Source organism: Xenopus laevis, chromosome 2L (assembly GCF_017654675.1).
Source record: "Xenopus laevis strain J_2021 chromosome 2L, Xenopus_laevis_v10.1, whole genome shotgun sequence".
NCBI lineage: Eukaryota > Metazoa > Chordata > Amphibia > Anura > Pipidae > Xenopus > Xenopus laevis.
Genome location: NC_054373.1, coordinates 1,238,310 through 1,264,964, shown reverse-complemented (window position 1 = coordinate 1,264,964; position 26,655 = coordinate 1,238,310). Strand labels below are relative to the sequence as shown.

General features: G+C 44.7%; 2 protein-coding genes and 1 long non-coding RNA gene across 4 annotated transcripts; 2 read left to right on the top strand and 1 right to left on the bottom strand.

Annotated features, from left to right (window-relative positions):
* Positions 1–502: 502 nt before the first annotated feature.
* LOC121399787 lies at positions 503–15,118 on the bottom strand. The gene is made up of 3 exons (XR_005965261.1): positions 15,109–15,118; positions 12,333–12,337; positions 503–587 (listed from the first exon to the last, which is right to left on the bottom strand). It is a non-coding gene; the product is annotated as an uncharacterized LOC121399787 (long non-coding RNA).
* LOC398470 (V-set domain-containing T-cell activation inhibitor 1) lies at positions 2,232–10,584 on the top strand. The gene is made up of 5 exons (XM_018245781.2): positions 2,232–2,587; positions 6,260–6,324; positions 6,585–6,932; positions 7,141–7,401; positions 10,018–10,584. Exons 1-5 carry the CDS (start codon positions 2,556–2,558, stop codon positions 10,137–10,139), a joined length of 828 nt encoding a protein of 275 aa, XP_018101270.1. The 5' UTR covers positions 2,232–2,555; the 3' UTR covers positions 10,140–10,584.
* On the top strand, positions 13,224–19,155 carry vtcn1.L (V-set domain containing T cell activation inhibitor 1 L homeolog). 2 transcript variants are annotated; one of them, XR_005965260.1, is made up of 6 exons: positions 13,224–13,420; positions 16,086–16,150; positions 16,341–16,688; positions 16,929–17,189; positions 18,130–18,385; positions 18,445–19,155. XR_005965260.1 is itself a non-coding variant. In XM_018244746.2 (5 exons), the coding sequence occupies exons 1-5, from the start codon at positions 13,389–13,391 to the stop codon at positions 18,249–18,251; spliced, it is 828 nt and encodes a 275-aa protein (XP_018100235.1). In that variant the 5' UTR covers positions 13,224–13,388; the 3' UTR covers positions 18,252–19,155. The 2 variants fall into 2 exon arrangements, 1 of the variants encoding a protein (XP_018100235.1); XM_018244746.2 differs by having other exon boundaries at positions 18,130–19,155.
* The last annotated feature ends 7,500 nt before the right edge of the window (positions 19,156–26,655 follow it).

Below are 26,655 nucleotides of genomic sequence, written 5' to 3'. Positions count from 1 at the left end.
CAGGAAGTACAGAGAATCAGAGCTCTGTACCTGGGTAAGTACTGGGGGAGATTGGATTCACTTACCCAGGGGGAGGTTCCTGTCTGACCATGGGAAAGAGAACAGCCCAGGAGCAGGAAGTACAGAGAATCAGAGCTCTGTACCTGGGTAAGTACTGGGGGAGATTGGATTCACTTACCCAGGGGGAGGTTCCTGTCTGACCATGGGAAAGAGAACAGCCCAGGAGCAGGAAGTACAGAGAATCAGAGCTCTGTACCTGGGTAAGTACTGGGGGAGATTGGATTCACTTACCCAGGGGGAGGTTCCTGTCTGACCATGGGAAAGAGAGCAGCCCAGGAGCAGGAAGTACAGAGAATCAGAGCTCTGTACCTGGGTAAGTACTGGGGGAGATTGGATTCACTTACCCAGGGGGAGGTTCCTGTCTGACCATGGGAAAGAGAACAGCCCAGGAGCAGGAAGTACAGAGAATCAGAGCTCTGTACCTGGGTAAGTACTGGGGGAGATTGGATTCACTTACCCAGGGGGAGGTTCCTGTCTGACCATGGGAAAGAGAACAGCCCAGGAGCAGGAGGTACAGAGAATCAGGGCTAGGTATTTAGACTGAAGTAGGACCAAGTTTCATCGTAAATGTGCTTAACGTCCACTGGGTTCTCCAACTGTGAATATCTTGATATACCTGTACTATTAATATAGGGACACTCCAAGACATGGGAGATCCCAAGTGCAGCAATATTTATTTGGGTCTATGAAATACAATTGCCCCAGTGCCCCTGGTGAAGCAAAGGTAAAAGTGAAAGTACCGGTGGGTTGGTCTCCTTTATATGGCACAAAGGTTCAGCTCCAGGTTCTGGTCTCCAGGTTTTGCAGCAGGTTTGTTATTGAATTCACAGTTGGACTGTCACACTCCATCCAGATTCTACTAGTAGATCCCCCCCCTGCAGAACCCACGGGCCATGTAGACTGCTCCATCCAAACCCACCCAGCCCAACCCAACCACCCAATGTTGGCCCAGAGCAGTTTGTTCCATGTAGTGGCTCCAATATTCCTATGTTTTAGGGCCCGACTATATAATAACAGGATAATATCATAGAAAGAAACCACTTGAGCCATTAGGCAGACTGGAGCGTGTTTGAGGGACCCCCAACCTGCAGGTGAGTATCTTTATAGTAAAGGACCAGTCTCACCCACTGCTTCTCAAGATCAACACCCTGATTCCATTTCTAATAGCAACACCTTCATAGAACTTCTTAATTATCCAAAAGCTCAATAATATGAGTCTTCATCATGGGGGAGGGTAAAGTTTTTCACTTTTATTTTGATTAATCCCAAAAGGGTTAATCCAGCCAAAGTCTGAGCCTGTTTCATGGTTTGTACCTTTCAGTTCACAGTGTTTCCCTGGTAGTTCTGCCGTTGGCCACTGGGTGTCAGGATTCTCTTAAAGGGGAAGTCACATGGGCTCAGTCTCTTTGGTCCCCACTTGCTGGAGGGGGTGGTCGGTGCTGGAGAGTCGGAGGACTCTGTAGAAGTAGTTGGTGTCAGGGAGGATTCAGTAATTTTTGTTCCAGGAGTGAGAGGCAGGATCAGGGCAGTTAGTAGAGCAGCCAGAGGTTCCAATGAGGGAGCAGAACAATTATTACCCTAGTGGTGAGGCTCAGGGATAGAGAGATAAGTCAGAAGAAATGGGAACAACTGGTACATCTGCACCCCGGGGTCTGTGGGGAGAACTGACATTACTACAAACATCACTTATTCCTTTATTACAGGTGAGAAAAAGGCGCAGTGGGAGGGGCCTGGGGAGTGTCACATGTTACAATTGGAGGACACCTCCTTTACTTACAGGTGAGGTTCAGGTGCAGTGGGAGGAGCCTGGGGAGTGTCACATGTTGCACTTGGCAGATCACGTGGGTGTCCCACAATTCCTCAGTAACATTGATGGTGGAAGTCTTGGTGTAGGTCCTATCCAGGTTCTCATTCAGTTATAGAAGTTATATTTCCGCTAGAAGATCTGAATTCTGAAATTCTGATTTAAATGAGGACGGCTGGTGCATCTAGTGGTACATTTTCCGGGTGGGTCCATGGTACAAATGTTTCCTTGCGTAGACATGATACTGGACAGGTGCTTTGGTAAAATCAAAAAGTGAATTTTAGGTTACCCATGTACCCAAGCCCTTAAAATGTGGGGGCCACTAAAAATGACGGCTGATGGCTTAATTCCCACTGTTGGGAAATGGAATGGGAAAGGGTCCTGTTATATAGACAGGAACACATACAAGCTTCCATATCATTGGCTCCTCAACAAATAAGAGAGGAGCAGCTGCCCTGTGATTGGCTGAAGAAGTTGCCCAGGAGGGGCCCCTGCATTAGAGTCAGTACATTGTGCATTAATGACCAATCAGGGATGTTGTTCTGCTGCTTCACACACTGACCCGGGGCAGTTACACTCTCTTCCCTCCCACCGCTCTGGGGCAGTTGTAGGGCAGGTGGATGGGCAGGTCTGTGATACCTGAGACACATCGTTAGAGGACACGACGGGGTCTGGAAACCACTGGGCCGACATGGGAACCTTGAGCAAAATCATCTTCCACCTGTGAGTACCTGGGGGGCAGTGGGAGAGGATGGGGCACAGTGTCCATGTGATAAATACGCATTTATGTACCTGAGGCTCCTTATACCTTTGTAGAACTTATAGATAATAAACGTTGCTACTGTCAGTCTGCAGCAGGAGGGGCACTAAAGGGTTACCTGTTATTTAATGGGGTACAGATTCACTGGCTGGGAATTCATGGGACGTACGAAACATTCACAGCTCAATCTCTGTATTTAATGTTCCTGTTCTATCAGATCCTACTCGGCACATACAGGCAGCACTCGGCAGAATAATATAAAACAGGAGAGCTCACACTTTACTAATGTCAGGTCTACTCTTAGTGATAATGTTCCATTATGATCTACGTCCATAAAAGCAGTGTTAGCTTTCTGTTCCATGGAGAATATTACTTCAATATTGATTTATACCTTGGATATAAATGATTTAGGAGAAAATTAATATTTCTTATGTAACCTCAACATAATAAATATCTGAATGAAAAGCATCAAAAACAGGAGGGTGATTAAGACAAGCTGTTTATTGACAATGTATTGAGATCTACTGATCAGCAGCTAAAGGTCTACTAGATCCCAATCTAACCGTTAGGCACCGCTGATATAAATGAATGGGAAGGGGCTGCCAGGGCTAAGGGACTAAGACAATAGAGTAACTGGATCCTGCAGCCTCTAGGACTTACTTAGCATAGTAAATAACTACTATACACAATGTAACTGGTGTCCCTACTATGTACATACCTGTGGGATAAATGGGATTTGCATGTAAAATACCAACATTCTGGCTGCAAAGGAAAATACTCACAAGTTCTGAATATAAATAAGGAAAGTGTAACAAACAGTGGGTCTTTAAAGGGTCAGTATAGCCCAAATAAATAGAATATACTTATACCTAAAAACAATGTATAATATTATTTACATTAATATGGGAATAATAGTTTTATAATACTCTAAAAAGAATTAGTTTCATTTTATTTTTATTCACTGGGGAGTGTATTTCCTGGCACTCATGTGACTGTCTCTACTTCCTTTGCACGGGGGGGTGTATTTCCTGGTACTCGTGTGACTGTCTCTACTTCCTTTGCACGGGGGGGTGTATTTCCTGGTACTCGTGTGACTGTCTCTACTTCCTTTGCACAGGGGAGTGTATTTCCTTTTACTCATGTGACTGTCTCAACTTCCTTTGCATGGGGGAGTGTATTTCCTGGTACTCGTGTGACTGTCTCTACTTCCTTTGCACGGGGGAGTGTATTTCCATACCTCCCAACTGGCCCTTTTTTGGAGGGACAGTCCCTCTTTTGACAGCTCAACCCGCAGTCCCTCATTTGTACTGGAAAGTCCCTCTTTTCTCTGCACTGAACAGCCAGAAAAAGAAACAAAGTCTCTCACTTAATTGGCTTTTAGCAGAGAGCCCAGAACAGCTAACAGGTGCAAATAAGATACTTTGTAACAATTTTGAGACACAAAAACACAGTTTAGATAAGGAGAAATATTTTCAAACTTTCATAACCTGCCAAATTTTGTAAAACAAATATGGTAATTAGGGGGTGTGGCCACAGGAAGGGGTGTGGTCAAAAAATTGCTGTGCTACGTGCGGAAAATTTTTTTCTGTCCCTCTTTTTACTTCCAAAATGTTGGGAGGTGTGTATTTCCTGGTACTCGTGTGACCGTCTACTTCCTTTGCACGGGGGAGTGTATTTCCTGGTACTTGTGTATATAGTATATATAGATAGTATATATGAACATAGTATTTAGTATATATAGAACACAGTATATAGTATATATAGAACACAGTATATATATATATATATATATATATATATATATATATATATATATACAGAGTAGACAAGAAAAAGGCAGCACTCGTTGTATCAAAAAGTGAAAAAAGTGTATTAAAGCTAAAAGTTCATTACAAGACCTGTTAGTGGCAGCACATCTCTCCGCCTGCGACGTTTCGGGCCTGCAGCGTGCCCTTTCTCAAGCATAACAGGATAATGTCAGTAACACATGCCAAACATTTAAACATCCCAACAGGAAATGACATCAGGCTCATTAGCTATCAGCATTCTTAACCCATTCTCTGCCATCCCTGTTGTTACATAGAATCATAAGCAATTCACCTCTGGGAATTCCAAAATCAAATCTAACACACCTACTTCATGTCATGCTGCTACATTGTATCACACAAATAAATACAGATCATAGTCCCTATTTAACCCGGATGGTGCCAGTGTCTTCAACCTGTGAATCCACCACACCTCCCTTTGCTTTAATTTTAATTCCCTATTGCCTCCAAATTTGAGGGGTGGAATTCCCTCCAGAAGCATGTATTTTAATTGGTCTGCTAAATGACCAGCTTCTAGGAAATGTTTGGAGACAGGTAGTCTCATGTTTCCCAAATTGATGGAGGATTTGTGTTGAGATATGCGTGACTTGACCATCTGTGTGGTTTCCCCAATGTATATGAAACCACATGGGCAGGTCAGCGCATATATCACATATTTGGACACACAAGTAAAATGTCCTCTCAATGATATCTTTTCACCCGAATTGGGGTGTATGAAAGCTTCTCCTTTAATGACATGTGAACATTGTACACATCCCAAACAGGGATACATCCCTAGTTTTCTCCTTCCTAGGAAGGCATCACTCCGCTTGAGTTGCGCTTTAACCTCAGACGAAGTGACCATACCACCGATAGTTTTACCCCTTCTGTATGACATGACTGGAGGAGCCACAAATTCTCCTATTTGGGGATAAGCTTTGCTTAGAATGTGCCAATGGCGGCGTAAGACTTTCCCTATGTTGTCACTGGACTTACTAAATTCAGATACAAACGGAATACGTTTGTTAACCGAATCTGTATTCTTCCTGCCTGTCTGTTGTGTTACATTGCTCGCAATCTTCTTTTGTGCCATTTGAAGCACTTTCTCAGGGTATCCCCTATCCATAAATTTTTCGCACATTAATTGACGTTGTCTCGCCCTTTCTTCAGTGTTGCTGACAATTTTGTCAACCCTCATCAATTGGCTAATAGGTATAGACTTTTTTGTATGTGGTGGATGGTTACTATGGAAACGGAGAATCTGGTTACGGTCGGTGGGTTTTGTATATACTGATGTCTCTATCCCATTCATGGAATTCCTATAAACAAGTACATCTAAGAATTGTATCTTCTCAAAATCATAAGACAATGTGAAAGAGATTGAAGGATTTATCGTTTGCAAAAAACCGTGAAACCGCGATAGGGACTCAGCGTCACCCCGCCACAGCAAAAAAATATCGTCAATGTAGCGCCACCAGGCAATCACATGCCTGGTGTAGTCTACATTGCAATATACATGCTGTTCTTCAAGTTTAGCCAAAAAGGCATTTGCATATGACGGGGCGACGTTGGACCCCATCGCGGTTCCACGGAGCTGCAAGTAGAACCGATCTTTAAAGGTGAAGTAATTACATCTTAAAATAATATTCAATGCCTCCAAAAAAAATTGTATATATATATATATAATATCAGCAATGTAAAATCCTTCCTTTCTCCCTATGTAAAATAACAGCAAGATGGAAGGTAACGCAGGCTTCTCATTGGAGCATATTGTTGCATGTATAATTAAGGTTGGGCTGATCTTTAAGGAGTTTCTCATCTCTGTTTCAGGATGATCGCATTGATTGTCTTCCTATTGGCTGCTCTTGTTCTGATTATTGGCATTGGGATCGCAGGTAGGCGGGGTCTGGAGTGGGGGGGGCAGTTAATGGCACAGAACATGGCACCCTGGCACACGCGCTCATTGCCCAACAACTGGTCTCTCCCCATAATGTCACAGTCATTCCTAAAGGGCATGTTGGATTGTGGGTAGAATTGTGGCATCACTTTGTGCAAATGGGCCCCTGACATGTGAAAGAGATTGTGCCACACGTGAGCTGAATATGGTGCCCTCACCCCAGGGATTGATTCATGATGTTTTGCCTTCTCATTGCAGGGAGTAAGGGGGCAGTACCAGTCTCAGCTGCCTCCTTGGTGGGGCACATAAATGATGATGTGATATTAAGCTGCACCTTCACCCCAGATCCAAGTCAGGACAATGATATAAAGTGGGAGAAGGTGGGCATGAGTGGGCTGGTGCACAAGTACCAGAAAGGGAACAATGAGCTGACGGATCAGAACCCAGCCTTCAGGGGTCGCACCTCCCTCTTCCTCAGTCAGGTGATGGTGGGTAATGCCTCCCTAAAGCTCAGCCGGGTGCAACTGTCAGACACCGGCACCTACAGGTGCATCATCTCCAACTCCAAAGGAACAGGGGAGAGCAAGATGGTGTTCAGGGTGGGAGGTAAGTGACTGATATGGGTCCTGGTTGGGTTTCCATTTAATGGTACCCTGTGGGTGAATCTGTACACTGGGGATATCCCACCCATCTCTCAGCACCCAAAGGCCTGAGGTTGGGTGTCTATAGGGAATCTAGGACAGTCATGTACTTATGTATAGAGGTAAGTACTGAGTTGTATTCCCTGATGTAAAACATCTCGTTCCTGCACCAGATTTCAGCACCGTCACTGTGACCCAAGTCTCCAACAACTCCCTGAATTGTGACTCCCCGAGTTGGTACCCTCAGCCCAATGTCTCCTGGGTCAGTACCTCTGGAACTAACCTCACCAACCTCACCTGGACCAGCTTCCAGCCTGGACTGAATAGAGCAGTGACAGTCAGATCAGCACTGAGGGAGGTCCAGTTAGACGTCCAGTACACGTGTGTGATAAATACTGAGTTGGCCCGAGCTGAAGGGGACGCAATGCTGACAGGTGGGTGATTGTAATAATGCTGAATCCGTTGCTTCATGTGCTGTTTGTGTATGAACACAAGAACTCATATTGTGTCATCTGGTACACACTCACTGCACTCACAGGGGACTTTCAAAAAAGCAACAAAAAAAAGTCTCAGGAGGATGAAGCTGCATTTAATGAATATAAACACTATAAAAAATGTAGTAAAGCATCAATGTGTAAAGCAAAGATAGGAAATGAGGAACTGATTGCTGCACAGGCTAAGACTAACTCCCCAAAAAAAATTTCAAAGTATATAAGTAGTAAAAATATGCAGGATGAAAATGTGGCTCCTTTAAATAATGTAAATAATGGTGTTATAAAAGATACAGAAAAGGCAAATGTAGTTATTTTCTTCAGTGTTTACAATAGAGAAGTCCAAGACCCACCCAATAGGGGCACTGATGGCTCAGCTCAATCTAGTCAGTGGCTGACTCAGGATATGATTCAAAAAGCTTTAATACAAATGAATGTAAACAAGGCTCCAGGGCCTGATGGCATACACCCCCGGGTTCTAAGAGAGCTTAGTTCAGTTTTAGACCAGCCCTTATTTCTGATTTTCTCAGATTCACTGTCATCTGGTATGGTGCCTATGGATTGGAGAAAAGCTGATGTTATTCCAATATTTAAAAGGGATTACGATCTCAGCCTGGCAATTATAGGCCAGTAAGTCTGACATCTGTGGTGGGCAAATTATTTGAAGGCTTGTTAAGGAATCACATTCATGTCCTAATGAATGTCATTATGAGCAGCAATCAGCATGGCTTTATGAAGGATAGGTCATGTCAGACTAATTTGATTGCTTTTTATGATGAGGTAAGTAAGATTCTGGACAGTGGGGGGCAGTAGATCTATTTGGATTTTGCCAAAGTGTTTGATACTGTGCCCCACAAACGACTGCTTTCTAAACTAAGGTCTGTTGGGCTTAATGAAGTCGTTTGCACATGGATAGGAAACTGGCTACAGGATCGGGTACAGAGGGTGGTTGTTAATGGGACATTCTCTACTTGGAGTAAGGTTCTTAGTGGGGTCCCCCAGGGCTCAGTATTGGGGCCACTTTAATCCATAGTAACAAAGGAACCAGTGCCTGGGATATGAGTGACCTGCAGTACCTGTAATTGGCCATGAGAGGGTGGACAATCCCAACAATTAGCAGAATGTCAGTCTCTTCTCAGGTACAAATATAAAAATAATGGATAGCACACCCGATTTGAAAAGCAAATACATTTATTACAAAAAGAAGAATGTGCAAAAATAATATACAAAAATCAAATAAAAATAATAAGATGAGCCCCAGGTACACACTGTGTCGCCATCTAGATATACCAGGGATAGGCAGGTAATTACACAGCAGGGAGGTGGCTGTCAGTGGGACATGTTTCCCAGGTGACCTACATACGTATATACAAGAGGCATATACAAGAGGCATATACAAGAGGTATATACAAGGGGTATATACAAGAGGCATAAACAAGAGGCATATACAAGAGGTATATACAAGAGGCATATTCAAGGGGTATATACAAGAGGTATATACAAGAGGCATAAACAAGAGGCATATACAAGAGGTATATACAAGGGGTATATACAAGGGGTATATACAAGAGGCATATACAAGAGGCATATACAAGAGGTATATACAAGAGGCATATACAAGGGGTATATACAAGAGGCATATACAAGAGGCATATACAAGAGGTATATACAAGGGGTATATACAGGAGGCATATACAAGAGGCATATACAAGAGGCATATACAAGAGGCATATACAAGGGGTATATACAAGGGGTATATACAAGAGGCATATACAAGGGGTATATACAAGAGGCATATACAAGGGGTATATACAAGAGGCATATACAGGAGGCATATACAAGAGGCATATACAAGAGGCATATACAAGAGGCATATACAAGAGGCATATACAAGAGGCATATACAAGGGGTATATACAAGGGGTATATACAAGAGGCATATACAAGGGGTATATACAAGAGGCATATACAAGAGGCATATACAAGGGGTATATACAAGGGGTATATACAAGAGGCATATACAAGGGGTATATACAAGAGGCATATACAAGAGGCATATACAAGAGGTATATACAAGGGGTATATACAAGGGGTATATACAAGAGGCATATACAAGAGGCATATACAAGGGGTATATACAAGAGGCATATACAAGGGGCATATACAAGAGGTATATACAAGAGGCATATACAAGAGGTACAGTATATACAAGAGGGGAATTTGTGCCAGTTGGTTGGAGGTCTGAGACTATTTTCCCAATGCAGTAAGAGAGATACAGCCTGTTTTTTTTCTATCTCAGACCAAGGAGCTGACACTTCTCTCAGTATAATAATATTCAGATTCCACCATAAGATCAGGGTGATGTTGGACTGGACCATAATTATTTGTTTCTGCCCATGATTCCTCACTCCTGGGCTTTCCTGGATCCGAGTTAATAAGGGCCCCTAGAGTCGAGACTGTGACGTTAATTCATTCTATGGGTCTGGGGGTTGGGGGCTTAGACTGTTCCATAAGAAAGTGGAAGGGGTTGAATTAAATTCATCTCTATTTATCTCTCCAGATTCTGGGCTCCAAACTGCATCCCGACTGGAAGTGTTTAGTTCTGTGGCTCTTCTCTCAGCACCTCGACTTTGGCTCTGCACCCCCTTTCTGTCTCTCCTTCTTGGGTCTGTACTTCACTAGGTGCTCAGGGGACACATCACATGATCAGCATTAAAGTGACAGTATGTGTTGTCCCTGTATTTATACCAACGGGTGGTGCTGCCATATTGCCTGACATACAGGAGGTACAACACTATCTCTTGTTATATCTGCAGGGAGACTGCCTGTATATTAGCTGCACAGACACTTGACTGTATATAATAGTGCTCAGAGCAAAATCCTGGGAAATATTAGTGGAGTCTCACTTCTCCCGGGGGGCTGGGTAATGTCGGCTCAACCCCGGACTCATATAATGGGAAATACTCAGCGCTGTTATCTGGGAACCTGGACCCACTCCTGGAGGAAGAACTGGACCCCCATAATGAGAAAGTAACATCCGTGTCACATACAAGATACAGAATTCTATAGGCCAATAACTCAGCCCCCCAGTTACTAACGTGGCAGTTTGTATTCGACAGATTCTCCTTCTCACATGAGAGAACTATTGGGGGGCATATTTATTACACCCCAGGAGCCCAGGGGATGTGAAATGTGTTTTTGTTGAATTGTTACATCTCATTTTGATTTCTTTGTCACCAAAGATGGGCGAATAAATTTGCCAGTCGCGAATTCACTGCGAAATCTCCGCATTTTACCGCCGGCAAATAAATTTGTGCTTCAAAATTATTCAGACACCCATTGACTTTAATGCATTTGCCCGAAATAGACGCGTGTATAACAATTGTCGCGGGCGTCGAAATTGACCCGCATCAAGATCATTTTGACACCCATTGACTTCAATGTGTTTTGCAAACACTGGAAATTCGTGATTTTTTGGCAAAGCGAAACGGGACAAATTCACCCGTCACTATTTGTCACCAGCGCAGCCACCGAAATACTTTCCTTTCATTTTCTCCCCATGAAACCTCTTCCCGGATGGACTCACAGTCATTTAGTCAGTGTTGTTTGTTGGCCAGGAGGGGGGAAAGCATAAAGAGATATGTGCCTGGCACCCCCCACACTGTAGCACCCCCACACTGTAGTACCCCCACACTGTAGCACCCCCACACTGTTGCACCCCCACACTGTAGCACCCCCAGACTGTAGCACCCCCAAACTGTAGCACCCCCAAACAGTAGCACCCCCAAACTTTAGCACCCCCACACTGTAGTACCGCCAGACTGTAGCACCCCCACACTGTAGCACCCAACACTGTAGTACCACCAGACTGTAGCACCCCCACACTGTAGCACCCCCAGACTGTAGTACCACCAGACTGTAGCACCCCCACACTGTAGCACCCCCACACTGTAGCACCCCCAAACTGTAGCACCCCCAGACTGTAGCACCCCACACTGTAGTACCACCAGACTGTAGCACCCCCACACTGTAGCAACCCCAGACTGTAGTACCACCAGACTGTAGCACCCCCACACTGTAGCACCCCCACACTGTAGCACCCCCACACTGTAGAACCCCCAAACTGTAGCTCCCCCAGACTGTAGCTGCCCCAAACTGTAGCACCCCCACACTGTAGTACCGCCAGACTGTAGCACCCCCACACTGTAGTACCGCCAGACTGTAGCACCCCCACACTGTAGCACCCCCAAACTGTAGTACCGCCAGACTGTAGCACCCCCACACTGTAGTACCGCCAGACTGTAGCACCCCCACACTGTAGCACCCCACACTGTAGTACCACCAGACTGTAGCACCCCTACACTGTAGCACCTCCAGACTGTAGCACCCCCACACTGTAGCACCCCCAAACTGTAGCACCCCCACACTGTAGCACCCCCAAACTGTAGCACCCCCACACTGTAGCACCCCTCACTGTAGTACCGCCAGACTGTAGCACCCCCACACTGTAGCACCCCACACTGTAGTACCACCAGACTGTAGCACCCCTACACTGTAGCACCTCCAGACTGTAGCACCCCCACACTGTAGCACCCCCAAACGGTAGCACCCCCACACTGTAGCACCCCCAAACTGTAGCACCCCCACACTGTAGCACCCCTCACTGTAGTACCACCAGACTGTAGCACCCCTACACTGTAGCACCTCCAGACTGTAGCACCCCCACACTGTAGCACCCCCAAACTGTAGCACCCCACACTGTAGTACCGCCGGACTGTAGCACCCCCACACTGTAGCACCCCCAAACTGTAGCACCCCACACTGTAGTACCGCCGGACTGTAGCACCCCCACACTGTCGCAGCCCAGGGACACACCTCTGCTGCCAACCCCTAGTTCCAGCTCTTTAACCTCCATAAAGTCTCCCTCATCCTCTTTAGAACTGAACACAGATTGTGACTTTTGGAGCAGTACAGCAGGTATGGGACCTGTTATCCAGAATGCTTGGGACCTGGGGAATCTGGATAATGGATCTTTCTATAATTTGGATCTTCATATTGCCTCCAATAAGGATTAATTATATCTTAGTTGGGATCAAGTACAGGTAAGGGACCTTTTATCCAGAATGCTTGGGACCTGAGGTTTTCGGATAATGGATCTTTCGTAATTTGGATCTTAAGTCTATTAGAAAATCATATAAACATTAAATAAAGCCAATAGGCTGGTTTTGCTTCCAATAAGGATTAATTATATCTTAGTTGGGATCAAGTACAAACGACTGTTTTATTATTACACAGATAAAAGGAAATTGTTTTTGAAAAAATTGGATTATTTAGATAAAATGAAGTCTATGGGAGACGGGCATTCCAAATTTCGGAGCTTTCTGGAAAACGGGTTTCCAGATAACAGATCACATACCTGTACCATTGTATTGTATTCTTTATGCTTATTTGCCCAGCGACATTTATTGCCCTCCTATTTGCAAGTGACCCGCCCAGTTAGGTTGTAAGTTCTGCAGAACAGGGACCTCCTTCCTCCTGTGTATTTATTGCAATGTTATTTCTCCGTGTGTGTAATAATAAAGTGTTAGAATTGTGTCCATTATAAATAAACATATTGTTATAGATACAGAGGTATAACCTCAAGCAGCCAGGAGGGACCCCCGCATTGCTCACTGAGCCCCCTGCAGCCACACGGGCCCCCCAGCATTAAGTCCAGGGCCACTGAAGCAGCATTTCTGGCTACTTTAGGTGCAGCAGCTGTGTCCCACCCACAGATTTGGGAGAGTTCAGGTTTTGCAGCTTCCTCATACAGTATGTTGGGCTCACAGGACACTCCTAGTGATAGAGCTCGGGGCAGCGAGAGAGTTGCAGTGTCACCAACACACGAGAGGATCCCAGAGCCCAAACTGAGCCCCCTGTGTGGCAATCACCATGCCCGGCATTGGCAAAATCATCTTCCGCATGTGAGTAGCCCTGAGGGCCATGGGGGGAATGGGGGTGTATGTGGGACACACAGACTGAAGCAGCTGAGATTTCCCTGCCTGGGATTGGAAGGAGTCTCAGTACCAACAATGGGCACCTAATGGGGCGGCACAGCTTTATGGGAACCACAACATTTCCAGGCACCAACATTCCCTGCTGAAAAAGGGGGGATACACAGATGCTTCATGTGGGGGCTGCACTGATTTTAACAACCCCCTCACATACTTCCCATTCACCCCCCCCCCACATGGGATCATTGCTTTTACTGATACCCCACCGTCCGACTGCAACTTGCACCACATTTACCAAACGGCACCAGTTCTGCATCTCACCCTGAGCACAGATTTCAGCATGAGACTAATTAGCCCCGGAACGTTTGGTTGATAAAAAACCCGCACTGAATGTTTGTACTTTGCACTTGCACTGGTTTAGTACATGAGCCCTGGTATGTGTCAAAGTATTGAAACAGGTGTAGTTACCAGCTTGCACCCCCTGGCTCTCCAAAGCGTATATTGCCCGGCGCCCGGCCGAGAAGACTTCGGAAACCCACAAACTTCAGAGTAAATAACTATTATTACTATTATTTACTCTGATGTGTCAAAGTATTGGCACTGCCCCTTAATCTGCACCGGGCACAGGGAATGCTATGGAAATACTTAATTCATGATACAGAATATGGGCCCAGTGCCGGGGTGTGTGTGTGAGGGGCCGTTAGGTACAACTGTCACCCCTATATACCAACTGTCAGTGTGGCGCCAGCACTTATATTTATTTATACAGTTACATATGTGTCTCCTCTGCCCTGCGGCCCTTTATATATTTACTTCTCATTGAGTCACTCAGACGTGTCCCACTCACAGGGGCGAGTGACTGGCGAGGTTGGTATTTACAGTAACAAACACTGGGTCTCTAGTGACTGTAACCGAGGGCCAGACTTACAGATAAATAAAGAGAATCTTCTATAGAAGGAGTAAATAGAAGCCCAGACTTTACTAATTTTGGGGTCTACTTTTAGTGATATTGTCCCATTATGATTCTACTTCCATAAGATCACTCATATCATTCTGTCCCATGGAAAATATGACTTTAATATTGATTGAAGAGAAAATGTACATTGTTATATTTAACAAACACCTATTTCTTATGTGACCTGAACATAATAAATATCTGAATGAAAAGCATCAAAAACAGGAGGGGGATATAGAGAAGCTGTTTATTGACAATGTATTGAGATCTACTGATCATCAGCTAAAGGTCTACTGGTAGATCCCCATGTAACTTTTGGGCACTAAAGTCCTGCCCCACCCGCACCCTCCCCAAACCTGCCCCCCTGTGTGTTTCCCGTGTATAAAGGGGTTCTGCTTGGTTTTGGGGTACAGCCTGCCCCCTCCCCCATGTTTTCATTGGATGATACTCAGGGCCCAACCCTCACTGTTCTGTCTGTACAAAGGGGCCAATTTGGTGACAATTCACAGCAACCAGAAAATCCAGAAATTCCAATTGTGTGGGGCCCCGAGGCTCAATCACTGCTGTGGAATTTACTTTCTATACCACGTGTCATGTGATCCACTTCTCTATTGTTCCTGGGCCATTTGATATTGGAACCTGTCCCCCAGCTATACATTAAATGGACACCCCCCAAAATAAATACTAGATTTCTTACTGGCACTAACTGGGTATTTAAATTATGCCCCCCCCTCTCAACCCAGGACATACACCCCCTGCAAAACTATACCCAGTGGCATAACTAGATATTACTGGGCCCCACAGCAAATTCTTTTATCAGGCCCCCAAAATGTCTAGAGATTGACCTGTTTTACCAATATTTATTGAAATTGTATTTGAATTAGGGCCTTGCAGGGACCCTATACCTCCTGGGCCCCCACAAGGTCTGCTTCCTCTGTATTTATGCCCCCGCTGTATAAAGTGGTTCCCAAAATGTGCGGCTGAAATGGATTTGACAACTCACAGGTTTTCGTGAATCCAATGAACGGCCTAAAACTGTAGCCCTGGTGACTGGGGTGTTATTAGTGGCAACTGCCCCAGGCTGGGGCTCATCCCAAGGTTCCCCATATGTTACAACTGAGCACATCAGTCCTTGTACCGGGACATTGGCACTAGGCTTTGGCAAAAAATTTGCTAAAAATTCGCCGCCAACGAAATGTCGCTGACGCCCATTAAAGTCTGTGGACGACAATTTTTTTTGATGCGCAACAGCATACAAGTCTATGGGCGTCATTTTCGTGCCGACACAAGGCGAAAAAATTCGCCAATCCCTAATTGCCACTTTTATGGGTGTGGGGCTTCCCTGGCACTCGCCTCCTTTGGAGATTTCCATTTAGTTGGGCAATAACAATTATCATTTCAGGTGCCAAGTGCATAAAATGGGCACATAGTGCGTCTGTATTTTTTATTTTGCACCCCTGTCTTATCAGCATCTTGCGCCCAATGCCCCACTCATTGCACCCCTATGGTGTATATACAGTTCATCCCTATCGGTAATAACCATTGGGCACCAACTGGTTACTCTGGTTCATTAGGCGCAGTCTTTGTGCCACCCCAGTGATTCTAATGATCTCTGTCGTTTTTTTTCCTTCTTTCAACTCAATCCCAATAAATGGGCACTAACTCTCCCCTCTTTTTCAGCATGATCGCTATCATCGTTATCCTGTTGCTCCTAATTGCTCTGATTATCGGCATTGGCGTCGCAGGTAGGTGGAGGGAGTCTGAAGGGAAGGGCACAGATGGCACCTTGTACTAAATGAAATGATACTGGATCTTTGCCTAATTCAGCCACCCATGGGCTGCACAGATCAGATTTGATAGATCATGGGGTCCAGACCCAACAGGACCTAAGGGCCAATAAGCTGCTCATTCTCTTGTTGTGTTTTATTGTTCCAGGGAACAAACTGACCATCGCAGTGACAGGGGTGTACACGGTGGGGCGCATAAGCGACGATGCAATTTTAGGCTGCACCTTCATCCCAGACACAACTCAGGCGAATAACATCCAGTGGGAGAAGGTGGGGACGAGTGGGGTGGTGTACAAGTACGAGAATGGAAAGAGCGTGTTAAATGGTCAGAACGCAGACTTCAAGGGCCGAACCTCCCTCTTCATCAGTGAGATCAAATCGGGCAATGCCTCCCTGAAGCTCACCCAGATCGAGCTGTCCGACGCTGGCACCTACAAGTGCATCATCACTAACTCCAAAGGAACCGGCGAGGATACCCTGACGTTCAAGGTGGGAGGTGAGTGGCACATTTGGGTTGGCAAATAATAAGATTCTAAGAAGGAAGTTGAGAATCTGTTGGCAAGTGATGCCCAGTCCTTGGCCTTTGAGCTGTTTGTCAACAGCAGTCAAAGGCTGCCCATTGGATGATTCTGTTGTTAAATAAAGGGGACAGACCATATAGAAACACCCCCAACCATAGGCTAATGTCCACATCCTGCAATGCCATTGGAAGTAAAGAGTCTTGTATCTTCTCCAGGTTATACCGATGTGGTTGTGACCAGCCCCTCCAACGACACCCTCCGTTGTACCTCTTCAGACTGGTACCCCAAGCCTAACGTCACTTGGGAGAGTAACTCTGAAGACAACATCACCAACACCATCAAAACCACCTACCCGCCGGCTCTCTTTAACCTCACTGATGTGACTTCAGAACTGCATGGGGCCCAACTGGATGTGGAGTACACCTGTAAGATACACACAGTCCTGGCTCAGGCGGTGGGGGTCTCAATGCTCACAGGTGGGTGACTGAGTGAGCCAATGAGGGTCACCCTCACTGGCCCTAAGGCTGGGTTTCACAATGACTTTTCTAGGTCTCCCATGGGGTTGGGCAGCTGTGTAGTCTCAAACAACTGCCCCACACTCATGGAGAAACTTATACTACTGATGGGTGCTCATGTGCGTGTTAGAGTCAAGTGTTTATTCACAACACGGGGTGCAATGGACCGAGACTTTGTGTCCCATGGGGGCCTTACCATCAACAGCATCAATTACATTCAGTCCCCCAGAGCAACTGGCTGATCACTGGGAAATTTCTGGGACAAACTGGGTGAAGGGAAACTGTGGGATAGGAAAATAATTTGTCCCATGACTCCTCAACTCCTCACCAAAGAGCCATTTATTGCATTGCTGTCATCAGAGTTTGAGGCAGTTACAATAGAAACATACAGGGAGTTAATATTGTGACTGTTCCTGAGACAATACAATCATTATAATTGAAAGTTGAGTAATTTAGTGGAGCTCAGTGTCAGGCTGCTGCCTCTCAAGTCTCATATAATTACAGATACAGATTTAGGAACCAGGATTTGAACTGCTTCTTTCTTTGGTTTGACCTCAGAAAAATGGTTTAATCAAATCAAATTAATCTTATTAGTGGTTATAATTACAAGCAACAGGTCAGTAGAACTCTATATTACATAGGAAATCGAAGATCCGACAGACCAAGCCTTGGGAAGCACCATTAAAGGAATGGGATAATAATGATGATGATTATAATGATGAATAGTGATGTTGGTTTGGTCTTAAGGAGAGAAGAACATATTTATACTTTGCTACCCATGATTCCTCAAAACAACAGGAGTTGGGGGTTTGGGATTCTGAGGGCTTGGGCTGCCTCTGTAGGAAGTGGAAGGGCTAGAATTGTATTTACTGACCCACTTTCTCTTTGTTCACCTTTCCAGATTTTGGGCTCCAAACCACAGCCCGGTTGGAAGTATTTAACTCTGTGGATCCTCTCTCAGTCCCTCGCCTTTGGATCTGTGCTCTCCTCCTGTCTCTCCTTCTGGGGTTTGTCCATCACTAGGTGCTCAGGGGAAACATCTCAATGCCCTGTATGTCCAGGTTCTAATAACAGGCTTTGTAAAATAGACATTGCTGCCTGGGCCCGACCCTATTACCCACCATGGGGCCTAATCCCTATGGTTCCAGCTGCTGTTTGAGATGTGGCTACAGAGAATGTACATCTTCTTCAGTCATAAAATCTCCAGGGCCACAAGGACAGACAATCAGAGAACTGATACCACACTAGTCTCTTTGTGCCATGGAGGGGCTCATTGTTGGATTTTTTAACCTGAACCATTTAACCAAGACTGGTTCAACACTGGTGGTCTTGGGAGATTGTTTACAAGGTTATTGTGATATCAAGTTCTATCAAACCCCTGACCCAAAAGGATTTTAGAAGGTGCAGATCTTGTCCATGTTTTCTTGGAGCTTATGGACCATCCACTAACAAGAGTTCAAGTAATGGACTAGAACCTCACATCAAAATTTTCTACAACTCCTCATTGTTGGGTTTCTGTGGGAACCTCAGCTTGTGAAGCCCTAATAACTATGGAATTGGGCTTTGAGCTATATAGACAATATATCAGAGCTTTACTGATCTCCCTCTTGGGGTCCTACTAACAAGCTCTGGAACTAATACTGACGAATATATATTAGTTATCCATTTAGAAGCCCAATGGAGATTACCAATGGAAATACTAGGAGGCAAGATGTAAATTATTCCCTGTTGCCTTTATACTGCCCCTTTACTGCCATATTGCCCTGAGTTACTTTTTTTTTAAAATGTGTGGGGCTAGAATAACATGTCCTGCTCTTGGTATAAACCTGAATGTGTAGTGTTAATTTATTTTTCTATGTTGAACCTGAATGGCATATACTGAATAAACTGCCAGTCAAAATGTTGTTGGGTAACACTTAAAACGAAACATTCCAAATGTCTTGTAAATGTGATACATTTAATGGATAGCTAAGAGAACTCATAGCCAGAGTTTATAGTATTTACGTTTCTTCATGAAGCTCATTACAATGTTGCAAATGGCATGGTACTTGTTGGGTTCATAAAAGGGAGGTGGAGTCAAATGGTCTGGTCCTTGTTGGGTTGCAAATGATGAAGATACCTGGTCATTGTTAGGTTGCAAATGATGAAGATAACCTGGTCCTTGTTGGGTTAGAAATGATGAAGATAACCTGGTCCTTGTTGGGTTGCAAATAATGAAGATAACCTGGTCCTTGTTGGGTTGCAAATGATGAAGATAACCTGGTCCTTGTTGGGTTGCAAATGATGAATATAACCTGGTCCTTGTTGGGTTGCAAATGATGAAGATAACCCGGTCCTTGTTGTATTGCAAATGATGAAGATAACCTGGTCTTTGTTGGGTTGCAAATGATGAAGATAACCTGGTCTTTGTTGAGTTGCAAATGATGAAGATAACCTGGTCTTTGTTGGGTTGCAAATGATGAAGATAACCTGGTCCTTGTTGGGTTGCAAATGATGAAGATAACCCGGTCCTTGTTGGATTGCAAATGATGAAGATAACCTGGTCTTTGTTGGGTTGCAAATGATGAAGATAACCTGGTCTTTGTTGAGTTGCAAATGATGAAGATAACCTGGTCTTTGTTGGGTTGCAAATGATGAAGATAACCTGGTCCTTGTTGGGTGATGAGAAATTACTGGATCATTACAAATGATTGAAAATGATCAGTTCCTTCTTGATTTACAAGTGATATCGAGTGATCTGGTGATACTGCTGTAAATCATTTAAAATGATCTGTTCCTTGTTGGGCTTCAAATAATGGAGAGTGATCTGGTCCTTGTTGGGTCATAGGTGATGTAGAATCTGTCTTTTCTGGATTATAAGAGACAAGTGATTGAGAATAATATGATCATTGTTCGTCATAATTGATGAAGAATCACTTGTCAGGGAGCTGGGAGCTCCCTCCAGGGAGGTAGTCTGGATCAAGGAGGAAGCCCTCTTGAGGCAGCAAGGTCGCAGTATCCAAAGGGTTCAGCAAGCGGAAGGTCAGAGTCCAGGCAAGAGTTCAGTGGTAGGCAGATCAGGATCAAAAACAAGAGTCCAGGCAGAGGGTCAAAACCAAGGCAGGAGCAGGAATCAGGATACAGGAAACCAGGAACCCATGTTCAGGGTAGCAGAACCTATTCTTGGGCGCCATTGAGGCGTCCAAGGCTCCCTAAAATAGTCAAATCTTGGCGCCATAGTGACGTCACTGACGCTGGCGTTCTTGCGCCGGGCTGACGTCATTGCGCTGTGGCTACCCATGTGGCGGCCATGGGCGCCGCCATTTTGGGAGCGACGCCGGCGGAGGAGGACATGCCGCCTGGAGGTCCTGGGAGTGCTCCTGCCGGCGATCGTGACATCACTTGGTTTTTATGACATGGTCCTTGCTGGGTTAAAAGTCATGGAAAATGAACAGTTCCCTGTTGGGTTACAAGTGATTTGGTTCTTGTTAAGTTGTTAATGTTGGAGAATGTCTTTTTTATTGGGTCACAAGTAATTGGGAGTGGCCTGACCCTTTTTGTACTAAGTAGTGGAAAATGACCTTCTCATTATTTGGTTATTTAGAATGTGAGAAATGATTGAGCATGATATGGATCTGGTGCTTGGCGAGTAACTAAGACAATATAAAGCAAGTGAATGGCTGTGAGTTGGGGACTTGATATAAACAATATGGTTCCTACAGAGCCTGTGGCCCAATCACTATTAAATATTTTTTTTGAAACTTGTATGTTTATTATGTGAGAGAAAACAAGTTCAAATACACACAATCAACTTGAGTGAACATACTCAAAGCACGTATCAACCCAAACAGTATCCAGTCTGTTTGGTACATAAGAAAAGAAAAGACAAAGGAAAATAAAAGAAGACAAAATGAAATACTAAATAACAAAAAAAAAACAAAAACCATAAGTGGTTCGTGGTACATGGCATAAGTGGCATAAAACGTGAAGTCTAAAGGTTGTAGAATAGACAAATGTTCCTCACATCCCCTGGTATCAGTCAACACAATAGATACAAGAGACACAGCATCACGAGAGTCTTAAAGGGCGCCAAGGGTCCCAAATCTGGCTACATTTGAGTTTGGACTCCGGCGTTTCCGCAATCATCCTCTCCATACGCTCTCTAGAGTCTAATTGCTGAAGTAGGTTTTGTATAGTAGGGGTTTCCTTTAGTTTCCAGGATTTTGCTATAAGAGCAGTCGCCGTATTGAAAACATGGAACAACAGTCTCTTATTGAGGCGTGAAGAATCTGCAGGATATATTTGCAGCAGCCCTATCTGGGGTAGGCACGGCAAAGTATAGGTTAATCTGTCGTTCAGTAGGACAAAAACTGCAGACCAGAACGGTTGAACAGATGCACAGTGCCACCACATATGAAGATACGTGCCAACCTCACCACATTGCCTCCAACACAAAGGAGAATACTGGGAATTTATCTTCGCTATTCTTTGCGGGGTAAGGTACCAGCGGTGGAGAATTTTTAGGTGTGTTTCAACATGGTTCGTGCATTTGGTGGCGCCTTTGGGGGCTGAAATGGAAAATTGCCAGAGGTGAGGGGCAAAATGGACCTGAAGATCCTCCTCCCATTTCAGCATATACGGAAATTTGAAGTCATCCGGCAACTGGAGTTGCTGTTTATAGCAATCGGAAATGAGTCCTTTGCCATCCCATGCTTTGCTACAAAGATATTCCATTCTCGTCGTTTGACGAAAGAGCTTTACATTCGGGAGATAAGATTTAAGAAAATGAACCACCTGAAGGTAAGTGTAACGTTGAGAAATTGGCAGATCATATTTGTCAGCTAAGTCCTCGAATCCCCGCAAGGAGTTCGCAAAATACAAATGCCCAACTGCAGTGATTCCTTTAGTAATCCATGTTTGGAGATTGATATGAGGAATAAAATATTTCAAGGCTATGATGGGAGTCAGTGGCGATGGGAAGGAAGTAAGCTGAAGCTTTTTTAGCTATGACATCCCAAAGATGTAGCAAAGTTCGAGTTGTTGGCAATAAGTTCGTGATGGGCGGCCTTGACTTCTTAGGTATCCAGAAAAGCTGCAACAAATTATGATCACTAGCAAAATTGGACTCAATGTCTACCCAATTCCTAACCCCAGGCGGGGAATGCAAACGAATCACAGTTTCCAACATTGTAGCAATATAATACATTCTGATGTTGGGGAATCCCAGCCCACCAGAGTTCCTGGAGAATTGAGCACAGTTAAAGGCAACTCTAGGGGGCTTATGTGCCCATATAAAACGATTTATGAGTTTTTGTATGGCCGGACAAAATTGTGGTGGCAGCGCTATGTGCAACGTCCGAAACAAATACAATATTTTCGGCAGAATGTTCATTTTAATGGAGACAATTCTTCCCACCCAAGAGATGGATTCCGATTTCCATTTAAGACATTCTGATTCTATCAATTTCAGTAGGGGTTGATGGTTCAATCTATAAATATCTTCAGGCGCTTTGGGGATCTTAAGGCCTAGATATGTAATAAACGTGTCTCTCCAATCAAAATTATAAGAATGCTTATAGCCTTGGAGACAAGGATGTGGGATATTAAAGGGGAGCGCTTGAGTTTTGGATTGATTTATCTTATACCAAGAAACAGATTGGAAATTTGTAAGTTCCTGAAACAAATTGGGCAGGGACACCGCAACATTTCTAAGGCTTAATAGTATGTCATCAGCAAAGAGTCCAATTTTGTGGTGGCCTGTACCGCAGGAAATTCCCATTATATCTACATTGTCCCTGATTCTCTGGGCCAAGGGTTCAACCATCAATGCAAAAATGAGAGGGGAAAGGGGGCACCCCTGCCTCGTACCGTTAGTTATGGAGAAGGCGCTCGACAGGGCCCCCGCTGCACATATCTTAGCCGTGAGATTCGTGTACAGGGGGAGAACAGCCCTAAGGAAAGTTGGACCTATCTGGTAGTGCCTGAGGGTCTCCTCCATGTATGCCCAGTTGACCCTGTCGAACGCCTTCTCTGCATCCAAAGACAGCAGGAGCGCTGGGGTTTTCTGCTTTTTTAAAATGTGTATAATATTATGGAATCTACGGGTGCTATCCGAGCCTTGTCTGTGGAGAACAAACCCAACTTGATTCGGGTCAATAAGGGAAGGGAGAACCTGATTGAGTCGCTGGCCAAGAGTTTAGCATATAATTTAAGATCAGTATTCAGTAACGCTATAGGGCGGTAGCTTTGGCATTGGTCAGGGGGCTTTCCTGGTTTGGGAATCGTAACAATATGGGCCTGAAGATATTCGGGGTGCACATCTCCGGAATCCATGACATTCTGGAAAACCCGAAGCAAATGTGGGGAGAGTATAGATGAAAACATTTTGTAATAATTATTAGTAAACCCATCAGGGCCCGGGGCTTTATTAAGCTTTAGGCTCTTTATTACAGCTGTTACCTCCTCGTGGGTAATTGGAGAATTCAACATTTCCCGCAGCTCTGGCGAGGGATGAGGGAGATTAATGCGATCCAGATAGCTCCTAATGATAGTTAGAGTTGGTTGTGTCACTGCGTTATCATTCTTGAGATTATATAAGCCAGAATAATAGGCTGCAAATTCATTAGCGATAGCTTTAGGGTCAGTTTGTTTGCCACACATAGAAGTTATATGACTAATTCTAGCCTGGGATTGTTGCTTCTTAAGTTGCGATGCTAATAAGCGATCAGCCTTATTGCCTTTGGAATAAAAGAGTTTTTTGAGTAATTTCAGACGATAGGCTGTTTTAGCCGCAATAATGTCATTTAACTTTTGTCTGATCTCTTTTATTTCCGGGAGCTGTAAGGCCCTATTTCGGTGAATAGCCTGTTTTTCCAAAGACGCTAATTTAGTCTCGAGCTGTAGTTGAGTGTCATCTCTAGATGCTCTAAGCTTCTTAGCAAGGGATATAAACTCCCCCCGCAAAACCGCTTTGTGTGCCAACCATACCGTCTGTGGGCCTACTTCCCCGTTAGAGTTGGAAGTGAAATATTGTTTTAGAGTTTGCTCAATATGGGCCTTATTGTCATCTCTGAGGAGCAGACTATCATTCAGCCTCCAAGGTAATTTGTCCATAGGGGGAGTAGAGTTGGGGATCTCTATACCAATAGGGGCATGATCAGACCAAGTTCGCAATCCTATCCAGGCATTTATAGTTTGGGTAGTGGTTTGGGGGTCAGCAAGAAATGCATCTATTCTAGTATGTGAGCCGAAACGAGGGGAGAAATAGGTATAATCCCTGGCAAGTGGGTTCTTCGCTCTCCACACATCTATTAGGCCATGGGAATGTAGAAGATTACTAAAAGTTTTGCAATGGTTTCTCTGCGCCTGCGGTATAGGACCACCCTGACCCTTGACAACATCAACATTAGGATCTGAGACTATATTGAAGTCCCCAGCAATTATACATTTTCCAACCTTATAGTGAAGGAGCTTCGGGAGAATTTTTGCTAGGAAGTTGGTTTGGTGCTCGTTTGGGGCATATACGTTAATCAAAGAGTAGGTAACATTCCCCAACATACATATCAACATTAAATATCGACCCGCAGGGTCAGCATGCACACCCCTGAACTGAAACGGCATTTTGGATGAAACAAGAATGGAGACCCCTTTAGTCTTGTTTTTAGCATAGGCATGATAATTATGCGGGAAACGCTTGTTGGAGAATTTGGGAGGGGCTGAGCAACAAAAATGAGTTTCCTGGCAAAAGAGAACCTCGGCCTTCGCCCTATAAGCATCATGTAGTATTTGATTCCGTTTATTGGGGGAATTCAGACCCCTGCAATTTAACGAGTAAAACCGCACCATTTCTGCTGCAAATGTGCATGCTGACCCTGGCAGGGCCACCACAGTCAAAAATAAAACAGATATTATGCCATGTGTCAAGAAATTCGAAGCCAAAGAAAAACATATGCCATGTACCAACAATCAAAACATTGAAGAAAAGCAGACAATTAACAAGTAAATAAACCTTAGAAAGCATTAGAGCTGAACAAGATGCTTGTGGTTGTTAGCAGGGAACCACAGCTCGACTCCAATCCCAGGTATGGAGCCTCGGGGGGTGGATAAGGTGAAGAATTGTCGATGTCAAAAGGAGATATCACAACAATGAGAAGCAAACCGAAAGTGGGAAAATATCAAACAATTCAGGAGAAGACATCAAACTTTACTCCAATCCTTCTGAAGCTTTTTTGGCGAGTGTGATGGCGAGTGTCTCTCTGGCGTAGAATCTTTCGGAGGAACGGGAGGAAGATCCCATCTGGCAAGAGCCTTCTTGGCGTCCGGTCACAGTAGACAGTATAGTAGGTGTCCCATTACGTTGAATGATAAGCTTAACCGGGTAACCCCAGCGGTAAGGGATGTCATTCTGCCTCAAGATTTTTGTGATCTCCGCAAAGGCTTTGCGTTTAAGCAGAGTGGCAGGAGCTAAGTCCATATAGATTTCCAGGTGCTGGTATTGTTGCGGCCAGTTTTCCTTTTTACGGGCAAGAGAAAGAAGTTTGTCTTTCGTCTGGTAGAACACGAATCTGGCAAGAACATCCCTGGGGACATTATCAGGAGCCGTTCTAGGTTTGGGAACCCTATGAATGCGATCAATAGCCAATTCCAGAGAATGTCTGTCTGGCATTATCACTCGAAGCAAATCAATGATATGGGTTTCCAAATCCCTGGGGAGCACAGTTTCAGGAATCCCCCTGAACCGTAGATTATTTCTACGGGACCTATCTTCTAGGTCTGTCACTTTGTCTGACAAGCGTACAAGCTCAGAGTTTGCTTGCTTTTGGGAATCTGCCAAGTCGTTGTGAGCGTCAGCAAACTCACCCATTTTTTCTTCTAGGTGCGCTGTGCGATCCCCCAGGTCCCTAATCTCCTTTCTGAGATCGTCAGATAATTGTTTAATATCACTCTGCAGAGTGTGTTTCATGTCCAGGAGCATTTCCTTGATTTGGGCCGCCGTGGCAGGCGTGTGCTCCGGAGATGTATTCGCCATAGCTGTCGGCGAGATAGGTCTCTTACTGCGCAATGGATCCAAGATGGCGCTGGTCCTTGTAGCAGCGCGCGGAGACTTCGTTGCGGCTGGAGTGAAGAAAGCGGAAACTGCCTTCTGTTGTTGCTTTTGCGCTTGTCTGGTCCCCCTCATTGACACGGAGCAGGTCGGTCACTTTGCAAAGCTTTTGGGGGAATCAGGAAGCAATTTTCCCTCAAAACATTCTCCTGTTAGACGGAGCGCTAGTAGGACGCGTCCATCTGGTTCAGCTGGCAAACTCCGCCAATCACTATTAAATATTGTCCTTGTGTCATTTTCTTGCCCTTTGGGTACAATCAGAGATGTTTTTATCGCACTCAGATATTTACATGATCATGTTGGGCAGTTGTTTATCTTCTGTGACTGTTTTGCAAGTAGTTCTGC

What these genes read in the sequence shown, in the direction of transcription:
- LOC398470 (XM_018245781.2), top strand. Translation starts at nt 2,556, where the DNA reads ATGGGAACCTTGAGCAAAATCATCTTCCACCT. An exon ending in TATTGGCATTGGGATCGCAG is followed by an intron (nt 6,325 to 6,584) that starts GTAGGCGGGGTC and finishes TTCTCATTGCAG; the next exon opens with GGAGTAAGGGGGCAGTACCA. An exon ending in GATGGTGTTCAGGGTGGGAG is followed by an intron (nt 6,933 to 7,140) that starts GTAAGTGACTGA and finishes TTCCTGCACCAG; the next exon opens with ATTTCAGCACCGTCACTGTG.
- vtcn1.L (XM_018244746.2), top strand. Translation starts at nt 13,389, where the DNA reads ATGCCCGGCATTGGCAAAATCATCTTCCGCAT. An exon ending in GGCAAAATCATCTTCCGCAT is followed by an intron (nt 13,421 to 16,085) that starts GTGAGTAGCCCT and finishes CCTCTTTTTCAG; the next exon opens with CATGATCGCTATCATCGTTA. An exon ending in CCTGACGTTCAAGGTGGGAG is followed by an intron (nt 16,689 to 16,928) that starts GTGAGTGGCACA and finishes TATCTTCTCCAG; the next exon opens with GTTATACCGATGTGGTTGTG.